General features: G+C 33.1%; 5 protein-coding genes across 10 annotated transcripts; 4 read left to right on the plus strand and 1 right to left on the minus strand.

The window, feature by feature from the left end:
- Positions 1-45: 45 nt before the first annotated feature.
- On the minus strand, positions 46-3,368 carry LOC107271455 (T-complex protein 1 subunit eta). 2 transcript variants are annotated; one of them, XM_015747482.2, is made up of 5 exons: positions 3,227-3,368; positions 2,144-2,404; positions 1,563-1,892; positions 744-1,486; positions 46-660 (listed from the first exon to the last, which is right to left on the minus strand). In XM_015747482.2, exons 1-5 carry the CDS (start codon positions 3,227-3,229, stop codon positions 369-371), a joined length of 1,629 nt encoding a protein of 542 aa, XP_015602968.1. In that variant the 5' UTR covers positions 3,230-3,368; the 3' UTR covers positions 46-368. The 2 variants fall into 2 exon arrangements, with proteins under 2 accessions (XP_015602968.1, XP_015602967.1); XM_015747481.2 differs by lacking the exon at positions 3,227-3,368 and adding an exon at positions 2,474-2,506.
- A 172-nt stretch (positions 3,369-3,540) lies between these two features.
- On the plus strand, positions 3,541-7,162 carry LOC107271433 (aldose reductase). Its single transcript, XM_015747440.2, has 6 exons — positions 3,541-3,696; positions 5,245-5,412; positions 5,483-5,599; positions 5,778-6,185; positions 6,256-6,404; positions 6,480-7,162. The coding sequence occupies exons 1-6, from the start codon at positions 3,622-3,624 to the stop codon at positions 6,520-6,522; spliced, it is 960 nt and encodes a 319-aa protein (XP_015602926.1). The 5' UTR covers positions 3,541-3,621; the 3' UTR covers positions 6,523-7,162.
- A 92-nt stretch (positions 7,163-7,254) lies between these two features.
- Positions 7,255-9,901, plus strand: LOC107271435 (1,5-anhydro-D-fructose reductase). 4 transcript variants are annotated; one of them, XM_015747443.2, is made up of 8 exons: positions 7,255-7,417; positions 7,670-7,781; positions 8,071-8,238; positions 8,296-8,412; positions 8,489-8,683; positions 8,763-8,960; positions 9,043-9,191; positions 9,274-9,901. In XM_015747443.2, the coding sequence occupies exons 2-8, from the start codon at positions 7,701-7,703 to the stop codon at positions 9,314-9,316; spliced, it is 951 nt and encodes a 316-aa protein (XP_015602929.1). In that variant the 5' UTR covers positions 7,255-7,417; positions 7,670-7,700; the 3' UTR covers positions 9,317-9,901. The 4 variants fall into 4 exon arrangements, with proteins under 4 accessions (XP_015602929.1, XP_015602928.1, XP_015602930.1 ...); XM_015747442.2 differs by having other exon boundaries at positions 7,332-7,500; XM_015747444.2 differs by having other exon boundaries at positions 7,332-7,417; positions 8,071-8,200.
- Positions 9,902-10,428: 527 nt separating this feature from the next.
- LOC107271432 lies at positions 10,429-14,989 on the plus strand. Of its 2 annotated transcripts, XM_015747439.2 has the most exons (4): positions 10,429-10,575; positions 10,697-11,061; positions 11,143-12,883; positions 12,943-14,989. In XM_015747439.2, the coding sequence occupies exons 1-3, from the start codon at positions 10,556-10,558 to the stop codon at positions 12,279-12,281; spliced, it is 1,524 nt and encodes a 507-aa protein (XP_015602925.1). In that variant the 5' UTR covers positions 10,429-10,555; the 3' UTR covers positions 12,282-12,883; positions 12,943-14,989. The 2 variants fall into 2 exon arrangements, with proteins under 2 accessions (XP_015602925.1, XP_015602924.1); XM_015747438.2 differs by having other exon boundaries at positions 10,697-12,883.
- Positions 14,990-16,311: 1,322 nt separating this feature from the next.
- On the plus strand, positions 16,312-19,006 carry LOC107271434 (aldose reductase). Its single transcript, XM_015747441.2, has 5 exons — positions 16,312-16,474; positions 17,705-18,184; positions 18,268-18,474; positions 18,560-18,708; positions 18,787-19,006. The coding sequence occupies exons 1-5, from the start codon at positions 16,400-16,402 to the stop codon at positions 18,827-18,829; spliced, it is 954 nt and encodes a 317-aa protein (XP_015602927.1). The 5' UTR covers positions 16,312-16,399; the 3' UTR covers positions 18,830-19,006.
- Positions 19,007-19,295: the final 289 nt, after the last annotated feature.

Here is a 19,295-nt window from a genome sequence, read left to right on the forward strand (position 1 = left end):
CATGTGAATCTTTATTAATTTAATAATACAAATGAAACGATACAAATTGCGAGTGAAAAGCTTGTGATTATAAAATGCTGTTATGAAAGAGTGACTAAGAACGTTTTATGCAAGTATAACTTTCGAAGCAACCAGTATTTTTTTGTAGTGTAATCACTTAAGTTAATACACAATTAAATCAAAAAACTCCGATCAAACCGTTTTGTGATTATACATTTTGTATGACTATGGATAAAAAACATTCATGAATGTTTCAGAAGTCGAATCTTTCATGACGCCCTTTGCTAACAAAGCACTTCGACGGACATATCATCGGTTCACATTAGCTGTTTATATAAATTGTTAATTATAGAGCCTGTTGTCCGTAATTACATGGGCCTGCCAATACCACGGCCCACCGGCATTTGTGGTGCATCACCACCGCCACTCCTTGGATTCTTTACTGTTTCATCCACTGAAAGAATAAGACAAGCAGCCTCACTCGCTGCAGTAAGAGCATTGATCTTAACCACAGCTGGTTCCCAGACGCAGGCTTCCATGTTGTCAGCAATATCCTCGGAGTTGATATCGACGCCATACCAGCATTTGCCTTGATGATGTTTCTGACGCAGCTTATTTAAAATATTCGTTGCATCAAATCCAGCATTGTCACAGAGTTGCCTATAACCAAACGAAATTGTTAATGAAATACGAGGAGCTAATTTAAAATAAAAACGAAAATGCAACAATTAAGAATACATTACCTTGGAATTATTTCCAAAGCGCGAGCAATTGCTCCAATCAAAAGCTGTTCCTTTCCAGCAATTGTACGAGAGTAGTCACGTAAAGTTCGCGAGAGCTCCATCTCGATAGCTCCACCACCGGCTACCACAGCATCATTCTTTATCATCCTCCTGACGATCATGATCGAGTCGTGTAAAGACCGTTCAGTCTCTTCCAAGAACTGTTCCGCTCCACCACGTAAAATAAGGGTACAAGTTTTCGCATTTGGACAACCGGCGAAGATGTTAAACCTTTCGCCACCGATTTGCTTCTCATCAAACGATTCGCATTTACCCAAGACGGCATCACTAATGTCATTAACGGTAGTCATGACAGCACCACCGCAAGCTTTCATGGTCCTTTTGAGATCCTCCTCCGGAACTCTGCCGGCGCAGAACATGTCCCTGTCGGCAAAGTATTGGGTGGCCACATCTCCGATCGGAAGTTTTGACAGAACTACGTTAGCTCCACTCTTATGAATTTTTTCAAGCTTTTGATAAAGGATCTGCCATTCGGCATCCACTATGTTCTGGTACTCTTTTACATTGTCTACGCGGACTTCTGCATTGTCACGTTCTGCTTTCAATTCAAGTTCAATGTTAAGCATTGCAATCTTGCATGGGGAGTACTTTTTCGGTTGCATTTCGAAACCGGCGTATGAGAAGGTCTTTTTGAATGCTACACCGGCGATCAACAAGGAATCCTCAAGGGCTCCACCAGAGACCTAGAAATATATCCAATGTAATTATTATATCATTGATAGTTTGGTAGTAATCATTAAAAAAAATTAATCTTATTACCTTTTTAATGCCAATCATATTAAGAGGTAAAAGCTCGTCAAGTATCAAGACTGCGTCAACCACCATCTTACTGAAGAAGTCCTTCTGATGGTGAATAAGTTTGGAGCTCATCGCAGTGGAAGCACATTTTTCTAGGAGTCCACGTTGTTCCTGAATGTTTGATTTCTCGATCTTCACACATAGAGCGTGGATTTTCTCGATCGCGAGTTGAACTGCACGGCGGAAGGATTTGATGATGATACGAGGATGCACTCCCTCTTCAACAAATGGTTTCATCTGCTTCAAGAACTCTCCTGCAAGGAGTACCACACTGGTTGTACCATCTCCAACCTGTGATAGCGTGGAATATGAGAATAATATTATATTATTGCAAGGATTGCATGATTGTGCGATATTGGATGTCTGAATATAAATGAAGCAATGACAATACTTGAAGAAATTGCCAGTCTAGTTGTTCAAATTTTTTATGTATCTGCTAGAATATCGGTAAGGTTGACTTTTACATTACCGCTGATACTTTGCAGAGTTTCTGATTCTTTTTATTTTAATATTTGTTGAGTCAAGCTGGATGATTCACATACCTCAGCATCTTGAGACTTTGCAATATCGACTAATGTCTTAGCAGCAGGGTGAATGATGTCCAGAAGTTTCAGAATTGTTGCACCATCGTTGGATATGGTACTTTTACCATGTTGATCGACAATCAGTTTGTCCATACCACGAGGACCTAAGGTGGTCCTCACAGCATCCACAACCATTTGACACGCATTTATGTTAGAGATCAGCTGTGGTTTACCTTGAGCTGTATCCGTCCCTTCTTTCAACAAGATTATTTGTGGTTGCTATAAAAAGAATTAAACAAATTAATCACTATATGTAACATTTCAAAAGGAATATTGATAACAATGTACCGTCATATATTTCCCCATACTTCACAAATAATACAGGCCTTTATACAATATATTTTATAGCTTTTGATAAGTATCTACACCTATAGAAGTAACAGGATGAATGGTCACTAAGGAGATCGATTTTAGTTCTTTTGTTTCAATGTAAACAGAAGAGTATTGCAGAGTGGAAAAAAAACGAATATGCAACGTCATGCATATTAGAATAAAGTAGTAAAAATGTGATTTATGTGGTATATCATAAAAATATCATTAAAACATTTAATACATAAGAAAATGGAAAACGTTGTAATATTAATTATTAACATTGTCAATACATACAAGATAAATACAATTATTATATTTTATTGTTCATCTTCTGGAGTACTTTCTGGAATCTGAACCATTTTCAACGCTATTTACGTGGGACGGGTGTGGACGAAAATTCATGTCCTTATAAGGTTACAAAAATGCAAAAATATAATTATGACTACTATATCAAACAAAAAAACTCAAATTCAGAGAATTCATTTTTTTTCTAACAATTTTCACAATATATTCAATTTCACGTGACATATCAGAAAGAGAGGAAGGTCTTACGAAAAAGTTACTGATCTACCGGTTTGACAAATCAGCTTCTAGCAGCAGCATTTTCTCAACACATGAAATATAATAAAACTTTTAGATTTTTCGATCTCCACTGAACAAATTTATAATCTTGTCAATCCCAATTATCATAGGATTGACAAGTAATTTACGGATTTCTAGAGTGCGTACCATTTTGAAAAAGTCTTGAAGAAACAACACCGCCCAAATATGATTATCGTTTTAGTCACTCTAGGTATAACTTAACCTGTAGGGGGCCAAAACCTTCGAGATACTTCCATTTTGTTAATCTAGGGAATTAATAGTTGGTAGTGCTATCAGGATTTCACAAATTACAAAAAGTAACTAGAATATTACTAACCGCACTTGGGGGGGGGGGGGGGGTTTTTTCTTCCATTTTGTTAATCTAGGGAATTAATAGTTGGTAGTGCTATCAGGATTTCACAAATTACAAAAAGTAACTAGAATATTACTAACCGCACTTGGGGGGGGGGGGTATTGTTTTTCCACGTAAACATCTTGCATATTATGTCATAATTAATCACAGTCAAATTCAAATCGTAGACATGGCAGCACCGTTGGTCGAACTTAGCAACGGGGAGAAGATACCAGCTCTTGGATTGGGTACATGGCAAGGCGTTGTAAGTTTTAATAATAAAATTAGTATATTGTGTAAAGAAATGGCGCTGCACCGTTTCTGGGCGATTTTTCTAATAAGGGCCTATTCGATATTCGAATAAAGTTTCTCTGAATTCGAGTTATACGGTATTTTCAATTTTCTCATCCAATGTGTATCTTGTAGGGTATAGTCAATGGTCTATATTTTATAACGTAGTGGCGTAATGCCGGGTAAAACAAGATATCTCTGGCACATCTCATTTAAGGAGAAAGCCAATAAGGAAAAGGAAAAAAAGAAGGAATCTCATATTGCAAGACCTACTCATGAGATTATTATCAATTTTAAAACATTTATTTTTCAAATTTATAATGTTTTCGAGATTCATGTTAAAGAATTTTTAGTTTTTATGAGAGATTTTGTACGTTTTTTGGAAATCGAATTGTGTAGTAAGGGTAGTGATACGCAGTGAAAAGAAAAATGTAAATAAAAAATATTACAATTTCATAAGTTACCATTTTAGATTCCTAATCAGTAATCTAACAATTTCTTTATATTTAGTTTCATCGAGACATTTCGTCTAGAGGATAGAAAACTTCATGGTTAAAGTAAACAAATGATATTGAATGCGAAATTAATGAATGTGCGTTGCTCGTGTTTCATTGATGTATATTTTTTTAATTTCGGAATGTGAACAAATTTCAAATATCCCACTAACATCGCAGAACTGCTATTAATTGAAACTTCTTTGCAAGTGGTTTATTCTAATCACGACCGATATTTTTTGCTCTTTGTCGTACATACATTGGGTTTTTACAAATTGTAACTTTTTCTAATATCGCAAGTGTCCCAGCGAAGTCACAAGTTTTCTGGTTACATGTAATTCATAGTTTTATTATTTCAAAGGTATATTTTGTGATGATGACTAATAAAATTGGGATAGGTTTCTGAAATTTTTAATCATGAAAGTCATTTGCAAAAAAAAAATACCTGAGATAAAATTGAGATCATCCGAGTTTTGAGATATCGGGTTGGATCTAATTTTAAATATATATGTGATAACGATACGAATGTTTATGAAATGAAGTAGACGTTTAATTCTGATAAAAATAAATCTACAAAAAATTATGTATCGTTTTCGTCACAGTAAGTAGAGATTATATTCAATGAAAACACTTAAATTAATGTTTTAGGGATAATACATTTGGCGGGTGATTTGAAATGGTCTCTGTAAGAGACAAGAAACTCAAAGCAGCGATGGGTGCAAATTCTGCGCTATAATCGCGCCAACAGTCAAATACTTTATTTGATTCATTAAATAACATATAATTGATATTATTCTTTATTAATAATTAATTTAAACGTACACGAGTCATTAATTATCCGCTTCCTGTCTTCTACCACTCGGATCTTGCGACTTTTATTTGCTATCCGAACAATCATCGTTAGATATACAATTATAGCTTCCGAAGATTGGACAATTTTTATATATCTGATAATATTGATATGCAATAGTTTATTGACGATGTGGATCTAATTTTAATTATCCTAAAAAAGACCTTTTCTTATTTAGGACAATCCCAATGTCGTTGGACAGGCTGTTAAACATGCAATTGATGCTGGTTATCGGCACTTTGATTGTGCGTTCGTTTATAGGAACGAGAAGGAAATTGGGAATGCCCTTAAAGAAAAGATAGCAGAAGGCGTTGTCAAAAGGGAGGATCTTTACATTGTAACTAAGGTAAACATAATGAAACATTAATATTTAAATTTTTATATATTATGTAATATTACATTTCCTATTGTTACAGCTATGGAATGACAAGCATAAGCTGGAACAAGTTGTTCCTGCATGCAAAGAATCTTTGAAAAACTTTGGTTTTGATTATATTGACTTATATTTAATTCACTGGCCTATGTCTGTTGCTGTAAGTGTATATAAAACTATGAAGTACTACAGTTTGTTTAATAATCAATATCATTATAATCAGTTGATAAGTTTATTTATCAAATGCCAATTTCTCCTATGTAAAATGTTGAATGATTTGTTAAAGTGCTGGTTCTATATAAAAAATGTGTTCGCTGAGTATTCTTCCATATCTACAGAAGGAAACAGGGGGGTTTTTCTCTTTGGATGAAAACAACAAACCCCATCCTTCGATTGTGGATTACTTGGAAACTTGGAAGGGAATGGAAGAGTGTGTCAAGTTGGGTCTAACAAAGAGTATAGGCTTGAGCAATTTTAATTCAGTACAAATAGATCGTGTCTTGTCCATTGCTAAGATCAAGCCAATGATGAATCAGGTGGAATGTAATCCAAATTTGAATCAGAAAAAACTTATAGAGTTCTGTAGCAAGCGTGGAATTGCTATTACAGCTTACAGTCCTTTTGGCGCTCCTCTTCGTTACTGGGCTAAACCTACTGATACAGAAGTTGTAATAGAACGACCAGAAACACTGGCATTAGCTAAAAAGTATGGAAAGACAGCAGCTCAAGTGCTGCTTAGATATTTGGTCAGTTGCTTTTTCTATCACAGAAGAATATAAAAATCTGTCAAAAAAAATTAAAATGACTTTGTTATAGGTTGATATTGGCACAATTCCTATTCCAAAGTCTAGTTCAAAGGAGCGTATTCAACAGAATATTGATATCTTTGATTTTAAGCTAACTCCAGAGGAGATTGCTATAATTGATACATTTAATACTGGTACACGTACTTGTGCTTCCTTTGGGTAAGTTTTCATATTTTATGATTAAATGCATGATTTTATGTCATAAACTAATGGAGAAATATGTTACTTTTACAGTTATGACACACACAAAGATTATCCTTTCCATTTGGAGTTTTAAAAAATCTAGGGGCTATTAACTTCATTATGTTTTTTAATGCTTGGTATTTATATAATTATGTGTAATATAATTACAATAATTTACTTAGTTTTTACACATACATATTTTTAAATTATACTTGTTCTAATTCCATATAATTTAAATTTTTTATAATGCAGTTTACGTACATTGAAATATTCAAGTTCATTTATTCTGCAACTGACTCTGAATGGCTCATTGTTGTCTCATCAAATGGTGGCATATGTTTGAACAAGCAGTTATTTTCAACAAACAAAGCCTGTCTGAATTCAATTCATAAATTGTTGGAAAATTTAAGACAATGGATACGTTCAGGAAATATTTTTCCAGGATATGTATATATTCCTGTACCATTGTGAATTAGATCACTATTACGCAAAATAAACAGCAATGAATAATAATAGCTAACAAATATAATGGAATAAGTAGGTGTTTCATATAACAAATGTTTCTATAAAAGAATATGTAGAATTCTTTTTTTTTTATTAAATGCAAGTAGGAGAAATACTAAGGGGAATATAAAAGGTTGATTAAGTCAGACGATGAAACTAAACTATATACTACTGTAATTAAATAAGTAAGTATATAAGTACAAAATAAAGTGATAACTCAAAAAAATAAATAAAAATATCAATTATTTTGCTCTACCTAGAGTGTACTTTGATAAATTAAGGGCACACCTAAAATATTTATAGATTAAGGATTTCACTGGAATGGAATTTAACAATAATTTTAAAGATATGATTCTGATTCAGTTTAGATTTAATGATACAGGAAGTTGTTGAGGTTAGAAATTATAGGAACACGTGTCGTTATCAACTACCACAATTACAATATTCTGTAAATATGTCCCCTTCAATGGAAATAAATTGTTCATGTACGTGAAATGTTATATAATTATCTCATGAGTGATTTTTTAATATTCAATTATATAAGTATATTGCAACTGCCAATCGACATGTAAGTTACATAATGACTATACGCTGCAAGTAGAGTGTCTTATTGACTTTGTTGATTTCTCAACTACACCAACTTTTGTCTTATCCGCGAAGTAACCTAATTATTTAATCATGGTTGCTGATTAAAAACTACCAGGAGTATAAAATATATTCAATATTAATTTTGTTAGCTGAAGAAACCAGTTACAGGACGCTTCAACAATGACAGATCCGTCGACGGTACCCAGCATCAAATTCTACAATGGATATTCTATGCCTATGTTTGGTTTGGGCACTTATTTGGTAAATAAATATTCATCAAATTATAATTATTTTTTTTGTTACGCGAGCTTTACATAATAAAAATATATACAATAGACTTTTTTTATCAATAGGAGTTTATATCTATAGTTTATGTAGTATATATGCTCCAATCATTGTTATCAATATACGATAATACTTGCGTACTAATTATAGATATATATAGTATCGTGGTTCTCAATATTGTTAGACAGCAAAAATGTATATTATGAATAGAGTGCTATATCGTCTTATTACCTACTATGTAGGACAATATTTTTGATGCATTCAGGGAAATGAAGAAGAACTAGAACAAGCCATCAAAGATGCGATTGACGCAGGATATCGGCATATCGACACTGCTTTCTTCTACGGGAATGAAAAAGCTGCAGGCAGAGGAATTCGTGCTAAGATTGAAGATGGTACTATCAAACGGGAGGATATATTTGTTACCACGAAGGTAAAACGGTAATAATTCTTAAACAGCTTTATCTCTTATAAGTTATATTTTTCGTAGCTGTGGAACAATTTTCATAAGGAGGAACGAGTTGTACCCGCCTGTCGCAAATCAGTCGAAAATCTAGGACTAGATTATGTGGATCTTTATTTGATGCATTGGCCATTTGCTTATCAGGTAACTATAATCAAATATTCATAGCAGATATATTACAATTTATTGATCATTTGATTGACTGGGTGTCACTTCTCAGGATGGGGATGATTTGACGCCGACTGATGAAACCGGTAAATTGATATTAGCAGACATAGATTATCTGGAAACTTGGAGAGGAATGGAAGAATGTCAGCGTTTAGGTTTAACGAAAAGTATTGGAATTAGTAATTTTAATTCGGAGCAGATAACACGATTACTATCCGTGGCTAAAATCAAACCTGTTAATAATCAGGTGAGAGTATATTGATCTATTTGCAAGTAAATAATGCTATTATTAATGCCATTATTAATTTCATATTTAAAAAATTTAGATTGAGGTCAACTTAAATCTGCCGCAAAAGAGGCTCATTGAATTTTGTAAAAAACATGACATTACAGTTACTGGTTTTTCACCATTGGCAAGACCAGGTAACAGAAGTGGAGTGAAGATTGATTTGGGAAATGAAAAAGTTTTGGGACTCGCTAAGAAATACAATAAAACGCCTCAACAGATTGCCTTGAGATTTGTTGTAAGTTTAAGAAATTTAACAAGTCACTGATTACTATTATTATGGTTTGATCCTTCTGCCATATTATATGACGTTATTGCAGTTTCAATGTGGTGCCGCTGTAATTCCAAAATCCGTCACGAAATCTCGTATAGTGCAGAATATTCAAATTTTTGATTTCGAGCTGACTGCCGAAGAAATGTCTGACCTCGATAGCAAAGCTACTGGCGAACGTGTTTCACCAATGAAACAGTAAGTCATTATGAAAAAAATGACTATATAATCAATCATAAAATACGGTTTTACAATAACTATTTAAATTTAATATTTTTAGAACGGAAGGAGCCAAATACTACCCATTCTCTATTCCATTCTAAAACACGTGAGGAATGTAACTAAATATAATAATTAATTGAGCGAAAAAGGAAGTTATATTAATACAGGCGAAAATATAAGATGTTATTTATCATAGAATAAATTGTAAATAAATACATAACTTGAGGCTTTACTTTTGGAATATTCTAGATATATTGAAATATAATAAAAATATTCACGCTTGAATCAAATATCAAATAGTAGGTCATAGCTATTAAATTGTAGCAATGGTCAAGAATTTCTGGACCAGATCTCACTAGTCAATAGTAAACCGCATCCTCTTTGAACAAATGCCGTCCCACGCCAGCACCCGGGGCGTGCTGGTCCCTTAACTACTCAATTATGCGTTGATTTAACGAATGGAAAATTTTAAAACTTCTCTTCAAATACCATTGACACATACCGGGTGGTCATAAATTTGGTTTACTTAAAAATGCAAAATTTATTCTAAGACTTTTTTAAGATAATATGTGATACAGTAACATTAAGCTTTCTATTGTATTGTCATTGATTAAATGTAATTAGAATTGATCTGAAACTTGATGTAAGTTGTTAAAAATATTATATACATTATTATAAAATCCTAATTAGGCCTAATTTCATTTTCATGTAGAATATAAGTTCTGATGATAGAAGGTTTTGAATTTCTATGCAATTTTGTAAGTTTTTGTAATTTTAATCATTTCTTTGGTTCACCATATATATATGGCTATATAAGCTGAGGACCATGAGCACCCTTCAGGCATGATTCATCCAATCAAAGTCACCAATCAAGCCACAATATTAGCTTGCTCTCTCTTACTAACGATATTATTCGTTGGTCATCGCACTCTACGTCCGGATGATATTTTATTAGGCACATTGCATGTGGAATCTTTTACTCTCCTGGTACTTTCCATTGTTTATTTGACTACTTGGTTAAGATCGATGAGAATCTTTGATAATGTAATTGAGCAAGTTTTATTGCTAGACAAAATTAATACAGGAAGTAAGAGAACTGGATGTTTTAAATACTTTTCGGCGATGGAATAACTTTATATTTCTATTTGGATAGCGCGGGTTTACAGTACTTACGGAATTCCTGAAGGATTTGTTTAGAGGTCGTATGTACGAAGACGTTGTATATCACGAATGTCGGCTAATCGACAATGCGTTGAGAATTACGTTAATTTTTACAAATTTAGAGCCATTGTAGCAGTTTATTGTGTTTTTACAGTTTTGTGGATTTCCTCCTTTTCGTGATGAATCACTTGTTTAAATTGTAAGTAGTAATAATCGGTTATTTTGTTTCCTGTTCAGAAGTTTGTATGTAATCCAAACCGTTTCACCAAATTTCACGTTAGTCATTTTTCGAAAACATTTAGAAAATTTTCTTTTTTCAGGCTAGATCAGAGTCCAAGAGAAAGATGCTCATCACCACCATCAAATGAAATCGAATCTCCACGATTGGATACGTTGGGTGCAAAAGCCAAAAAATTCTTTTCGAGGATGAACATGTTCACAAAGGTCAGAGAATTTCGTGATAGCACTCCTGATACGCGTACTGATACGTGTTCAAAAACTACGAAATCTCCATCAAGAAAGCTTCGTAATGAAATCAAAGTATCGAAAAGCTGGAGCAGCGATGTTTTTCAGGATAGTATTTTCGGTTCCACCTCGTACCATTCGGCCACTTGCAAAAGTTATAATTGTAATGAGAGATCATGGCAAATAGAAACAGAAAATCATAATCCGCCTAAAAGTGCTGGTACGTACAAGACGGATACTGATTTGTCTTGGTCAATTAGCGAAAAAGAATGGAACTTGACATCGTCGTTTTTATCTTTAGAAGAATTTTATCCTAACGAAGATGAGAATTCAAGAGAAATGTCTACAGGCAATGATGAACCAAGGGTTAAAAAAATGCCTTTAAAAAATACTGAGCAGGAGTCCGAATCCGATGCTTCTTTCAAATCATTGAAAATCAGTTTTATTGGGGAATTTAAAGATGAAAACGAAGTACGATCAAAAATCCCTTACGAGGATGTGGACCTATCTTTTATGCCTTTAGAGAATGTCACCCAGGACGGAATTGATAACACTAAAGACAAAGTGAAAGAAGGAAATGATTGTTGGTTAGGGGAAGATAATCTTGAAATATTGGATATGGACCTAACATTAGATATACCTAAATCCCAGTGTATGATGAACCATGTAGAACCTTGTGAAAATGAAAGCAAGAATAATGATAGTGATAATGCAAATAACATTAAATTGTCTATGTCATCTTATAAGTCATGCGACAGTGAAAATATGTCTGAGGATTTGGCAACTCTCACAAGTATCAATGAATTGAATCCATTGGACGTTGGTATACTTATGAATGATTCATCAGAAAAAATAGAAAATGCAGATATTAAAGAAGAGTGTCTAATGAATAACGACATGCATGAAGTATCAGTAGAGAAGCCAAGAACACCATTGCTGGACAATGCAGATAATCTGGAAGTCATAGAATCCTCCAATCGAAAATTATATGATAATAATATGGAGAATATACAAGAAATGGAAATTTCATTAAAGCGATCGTTGACGCTTGAAAATCAATCAGAAAATTCAAGTTCCTTTTATGATTTTTTGAATGTATCCAATATCGAATCACCTGGAGATAAACATCTTTTGGAAACGGATGAGATGATTCATACGGAGGAAAACAATGAAACTCCTGGTCATAAAAGATTTCAGAAGACTTCTTCACCAAAATCTATCTCAAATGATTCAGGATATCAGAATCATTCATCAGCATCAAGTACTGAAAGGTCATCGCTCAGCGCTGTAACAAGCGACTCCAGAGACGTAAGCTATGAACCAAAAATAGTGACAGATTTAGCAAACATTTCAGACTTGTATGTAACTGCGATGGAAGATTCGGTGAAAAATGAAAACGATTGTCTGATGATGAAAACCTCCGACTTGTTGAAACAATAAGTGTGAACTTCAATAGTTAATTGCTTCGTATTTTAATTTGTTTAATTAATAGTCATTCTAAATAACTGTTAAACTTTGTATAAATGTCATGTTAAAGGAAAATAAAAATATTTCAATGTTCCTTGTAAAGCTAATTCGTGTTACATTTTTTCTAATCTATTAGCTATACTTAGAATACCTACTGAACTAATTGTTCGATAAGATTTAACAATATGATAGGTAAAGTCTAATATGAAAACAACAAGATGTATGTATTAAGTATCACAATTTTTGACTGCGCTCGTTTGTAAGAGCAATTCATAAATGTTACTAGTCATATTTAAAAATAATTTGTCACGTGAAAACTCAATAGTAACTGTCAAATGGTAAGAATTGTAGGCCGGAGGTTAGAATTGATTTTCAAAATTTCGGCCGATCCAACCAAAATGTAACTTTCAAAAATAAATATAAACATACATACACGGAATGAAACTATCATCGCATCAACCTTGTCTCTTTCTAAATCAATAAATTGACAATATCAGCATTATACTCAGTCTTGAATTATTACCCGTAACAAGACATCGAGAAACCTGAAGAGAAAATAAATTTTCATAATTTTGGTAAGTCAATTAAAATAATAATCGTATCGATAATATAATTACCCAAATTTATCATATAGATTACAGAGAATGACCGTGTTCTCGGATCCTTCCCGCATACAAAGCGATCTATGTACCCTCTCCGAAGATTTGACATCCCATACCGACGATATAAATATCTTAGGATTGGTAGCGGATCTAATCCTTACTCTGCTTGGTTGCATCGTCCTGAAAATCGATCACATACCAAATACAACACGATACAAAGAATTGCTCTCTGATTCAGCATTAAATTTTTTACGAAACGATCTAGAGAATTTACTTCGTTTCGAAACGAAAGACCTGAACTCTCTTCTCCTAGATATATCAAGGATTCGTAATACGAAGAAAAACAGAGACGCTCATGGTTCAACTTTTAAAATTTGCGACAAAGATCAGACATCGGGAGAAGAAGGAAAGTGTTTACTGAGACGTACAGTTCTTAGCGTGATGGGATTTTTAATTTTTCGAAGATCAAAAAAGAGTTTTGTCGTCATGAAAAATTCCTCAATGAATTCATCCAATGTGGACCTTATGAGTTTTCATTCTAATGAAACGGTTACCAAAAAGGTTATGTCAACGGATACTTACGTTTGTCAAAATTCTTTTGAAGAAAGTAACAATGTCAAAGATATGTGCAAAATAGAACCAACTTTCACGGCAAATGATACTTACATGGTGGAATCTTCTTTTGGACAAACATATTTGAATGATTTTTCATTGGAAAGGATCTTTATCAATCATGATAATCATAGTACAATGAGAAATGATTATATCACAACTGAAACGTTTAATAACTGCAAATCGCCAAGGTCATCAACCGGAAGTAACACGAGAAGACAAAGATCGCGTAAGGGAAGATTTTTTGGTACTTATAAGAAAATAAAAAAAATTCATGCAGCAGGAATCTGCAAGAAGTGCTCAATGCCGTTAGTTCCCTTAAAAGGGACAAAGTTGTGCAATAAAAAGTACAAGACCTGGAAAAAACTTGCAAACGCATCGATAATTAGTAATTTGGAAATATGCGAAAGTGAAAATGACGATAATTGTAAATCAAAGGATACGAACCATGTTTGTTCCAAAATTTACTGTCCACTTTGTTATGGCTGGTTATGGATGCCAATTTATTATTCCTTTCTCCTTATTTATCCAGCTATTATTGATATTACGTATAACAGCTTAACCAGATATCAGAATTTAATTACATTTGCCAATTTTTCAAAATATTGATCTTTGAGTTGTTATTCAATTGGTGGACGAACAGGGACTTCCTGATGTGTCGCTACAATTTAATAAATTCAAAGAATTATTATACATAAAATATAAAATGAGAAGCAACCAGCGATGCTTCCAAGAGACTTTGCAATTTCGAATGAACGATTAGAGTATACTAAGGCGATTGTAAACGTCCTAGGGAATATTCATCATTCGTTTGATTTTAAAGATGACCAGCGACATCTTACACATGAGGTAAAAAATCCAGCATTTTTCATTTAATTATATTAAGACTAACCAGTGATAACTATAAACACGTTAAAACCCAACGATTTAAGATTACTTCTTTTTGCAAAACGATGTTTTTTTTTTCAAGCTATCTAACAAAATATATACCACTGCCATAATTTACAATAATTATATTTTTGTTATTGTCCTTGTAGTCAATATATAAAATATATTAGTTTGATTAATTTTGTTTTTCGAAAATACTAGCGTTACCAATTTTTTATTCGTTGATACGAAATAATCATCCATCTTATAAAAATGTGATATGCTATAACAGTGCCATATTTCTATTACTGGTAAAACAAGCGATAGGTATGATAACCAAGATATAGTATATAAATTCAAACTGATATTGATTTTATAAGATTAACGGGAATATAATCTTTTCATTGGAAATTATTGTAGTTGTATAAAATCTTAAGCTACGCATTGTTTTCTCATCCCATCAATATATTCATGAAAATGTATTGTAATATATATAAGTAGCCTAAAACAAATATATGTAACACCGAAATATATTAGAAACATAGAAACTCACATGAAACAATAAAGAGAATCCATGTTGTATTTTCATTTTTAAAACTATATTATCATACATTTTTTCACAGTTAATTCCAATGACGAAGCAAATAATCTAAAAATCATTAAATGTCATAATATGACGCAACCTGTGCATTATGAAATCTTGCGATAAAAGTAAATTCTATTAAAATTATTTATTTATGGGTTAAAATATTCTCAATAATAATCACATAGTAATTAAGAATTATCTTAAACTAAAAATCAGAAGTACGCCCAAGAACTACACGTCATTTGAATACGGCGCCCTTACTAATATTTTTAATATGAAGTAACAATAATTGTTTAATCACAGAATATTTTCTGTAGGATCTATTATAAAATAACTTTGTATATAGCATACTATTATGTACATTGTACAACGTCCGACTGATAACGTTGTAATAACGCAATGAATGTCAGAGATAAATCTTAAAAATGAAATTCCAAGGAATGACATTGAATTTATTATAAAAACTATAACCCGGATGGTAAAATGTGATCAAAACATCGTCTACATCTTACGAACGGTCCTGTTGTATCATCTGAATATCATGCAACATGTAAACTTGAATTTTTTAGCAACATGCACAGATACATTGATACACAACACTTTCTGATACATTGTTGACAAAGAGTGAACAGCTGCTATTCCCCAAACGTTTACATCATCACCGTAAGCGGAAATAGTAAGAAAGTATTGCCGTAAACGTGGTTGCATATATGATCGTGTGTTGCTGCGATCATAAGAACAAATAAGGACACACATTTTTATGCTTTGTCCAGAATATTGAACGATAATCACGCAAGACGTACATGTATCTCAATAGTATATTATTCAAATATTATAACCTCATGAAATTAACCACTATATATGTATACCGAAAGTATTGATCAAAATGTAATATTCTTAATATAGGTATAAAGTTTGTTTAATCTAATAAGAAAACGATAACGAACGAGCATCTCATAAAAAATCATTAAAAATATCTATGTAATATTTTACAAGATAGAAAATAATTCAAACATACATTTATTTCCCAAAGGGCTTTGTATTGTGACGCGCAACATATATGGACTCTTCCGCTCCACCATGGAAACCATTAATTCCATTAGTCTATGACGCTTGACGACGCTGTAACTTTCCATATGGTAAAACAAGAGAACTTTGATTCTCTCCATGTGATTCATGGCTGCCGGTTACGGTTGGCTATTCAACACAATCATGATATTATTTCGCACAATCTAACGGAATGGTTATGTAATGATTAGCCGGTTAGTTCTGCTACTTCAGCGCATGCGCCGTGTAACTTATTCATCGAGATAGGCATTGTTTATAAAAGGGTTGTAGCTGAGTATCGTCCAGCCCAGTCAATAGTTTCTTATTGAAGAAGTTGTGCGTTGGCAGTGTCGAGAAAGTTCTTTCCGCGTATAAAAATGGTGCTGAACGTACCGAATATCAAGTTCTACAATGGAAACACTATTCCAAGCTTTGGTTTGGGAACATGGAAGGTGAGCATGGACTTTATGCCGGCAGAGTGTGATTTCTTGAATTTTTTATTGGTTCAGACATCATTTTTTTAATCCTTAAAGAAAAAACCTTTAGACCGCCGGAAAGCCACTATAGTAGCTTACACTCTGACAGAGACCTGGACAGGATATCAGCTGTCCTGAAAGGGTGGATGTGTAGATGATATCAACTCAATCTTTGAAAAAACTCCCCCCGCCTTTTATAGTTGGCAATGAAAAAGTACACTTCGCAGATGTTTCATCGTACACTCATCTATTCTCTGATAATCAGCCAAGTTGCGAGGATGTGTATTGTGTGCAATGACTAAAACAAGACGTCGAATTGCATCTATGACAACACTTGTAACACTTCATTGTGCATAACACCTTGCTTTGAGAATTACTACAAGAAAGAAGTACTAAAGAAGTACCCTAAATAATAGTTTCTGAATAAACTATTTACAACTTCATGAAATAAATAGATCTCAAATAATAAAAATAACACCAATGAAGTAATGAAGAAATTATAATCAAAAACAAATAAAAAACCAATAAAAATCCAAAAGAAAATGCTGCAAATATACTTTTTACGTCCACACGTCGTTAGTTATGGGTAACGCTAAAGGAAAGTTACAAAATTTTCCACATTTTCTCAAGTTTGGTCTTCAATACTGGTTCAACCGTTGATAATTTTCAAAATCTGAATTCATAATCGTAATGAGCGACCTCAAATACCTTTAGAAACACTTTATTTGCGAAAGTGATAAATCATTTCTACCTAACCTTCCTTGCCGCAAAGCCATTATAGTGGCTCGGACGTTATCAAGAACTTTGTATAAGATATACTTGATATGTACTTATGTATAATTTTTTTGCGGCAAATTTACTGATGTTTTTTAATTCATTTTACCGGCAGTCTAATGGTTAACGGTCACACTGGAGTAGAGTATCTAAAGACCTGTAAACAGGACTTTTATGCATCACATATTCCACATATATATACTAAAAATTGTGTATAGTATATAATAAAACTAGATATAATTTAGAGAACTTTTCACAGAATTGATATTAATACTGTTATATAGCTAAGAAGCTAGAAGTTTCTTGTAAATCTACATAAACATATGATATATTATTGTTTGAATGTGTTTCTCAGTTACAAGAAAAAAATTAGTGACTGCCATTAGAGATTACAGAGTCTTATTAAGCAGTGATTGCTAATTATAATTACAGTCCAAGCCTGGTGAGGTGACTCAAGCAGTCAAGGATGCCATCGACATTGGTTATCGTCACATTGATTGTGCTCATGTTTACGGAAATGAGAAAGAAGTTGGTGCAGCCATCAAGAGTAAAATTGCAGAAGGTGTTGTAAAGAGGGAAGATCTCTTTATTACCAGCAAACTTTGGAACACTTTCCACAGACCAGATCTTGTCGAGCCAGCAATTAAAAAATCTCTAGAGGACCTTGGTCTTGCATACCTAGATCTTTACTTGATTCATTGGCCTTTTGCTTACAAGGAAGGTGCTGACCTTTTTCCCACAAATCCTGATGGTAGTATCCAGCTCAGTGACGTTGACTACATCGACACTTGGAAGGCTATGGAAGCTATCAACAAGAAAGGACTTGCTAAAAACATAGGAGTCAGTAATTTTAATTCAGAACAGATTGAGAGGGTATTGAAGAATGCAAGCATCAAACCTGTAACGAATCAAGTAATGACTAATACTAAATTTTAAAATGATATTTATTAGTAGTCAGATGACAATCTCCTATTGATTTAATTTTTTAATTACAGATTGAATGCCACCCTTACTTGACTCAGAAAGAACTCTCTGATTTATGCAAAGCAAGGGATATTGTTGTTACTGCTTACAGTCCATTGGGATCTCCTGATAGACCATGGGCTAAACCTGATGATCCCAAACTTCTAGAGGATGTTAAATTAGTGGAACTTGGGAAGAAATATAATAAGACTGGTGCTCAAATCCTTATCCGTTATCAGGTAATAAAAATGGATATCATTATGGTAGTTGCATTATACATATCAGTAGGGATGTTTAAGAGTAAAATTCTTTTCTACTTTTCAGCTTGATCGTGGCCATGTTGTTATACCTAAATCAGTGACTAAGTCCCGCATTGCAGAGAATGCTCAAGTATTCGACTTCAAACTTGATCCTCAAGACATTGCATATATTGATAGCTTCAATGTAAATGGCAGAATTTGTCCCATGACTGCGTATGTACAATATTTTTCTGTTACGATATGGAAAGTTTGCAAATTAATAATGACTTTTTGAATACTTTTTTTTTACAGAGCTGAGAGTAGCCCTCACCATCCCTTCAAGATTCCGTTTTAAAGATCAAATAAACTTGAAGTTTCGTTGACACGCATATCTTGTTTTCGAATTAAAGTCATAATAGTAAGAACATCAAATATCAAATGATCTACCATACGTACATCATTCTATGTATATTTATAAACACATTTATAGATTTCTGAGAAATTTATAATAAAATATCAATACTCACACAGATTGCTTTATTAACATATTAAAGAGTTCATTATACATTTTTGAGTCTGTATATTACAAAATGACATGTAGAATACACGGAACAAGTCGTCAGGTTCAGATTTTGTAGAATGTTTAGAACACGTGTTGTTAAAATATATCGAATCAAAGTAGTAGTTTCATACGTTTGTATCATCCGTGCTGTTCTTTTGACTGGATTTATTATGGGAGTTTTATGATTATACTACCAGTAGTACAAATGGATTTGATATCTTCTAATTGAATATTATTGACATGCTTTTTGCACAGTTAA

This window comes from Cephus cinctus, unplaced genomic scaffold (genome assembly GCF_000341935.2).
Source record: "Cephus cinctus unplaced genomic scaffold, Ccin1 Ccin1_scaffold0975, whole genome shotgun sequence".
NCBI classification, from domain to species: domain Eukaryota; kingdom Metazoa; phylum Arthropoda; class Insecta; order Hymenoptera; family Cephidae; genus Cephus; species Cephus cinctus.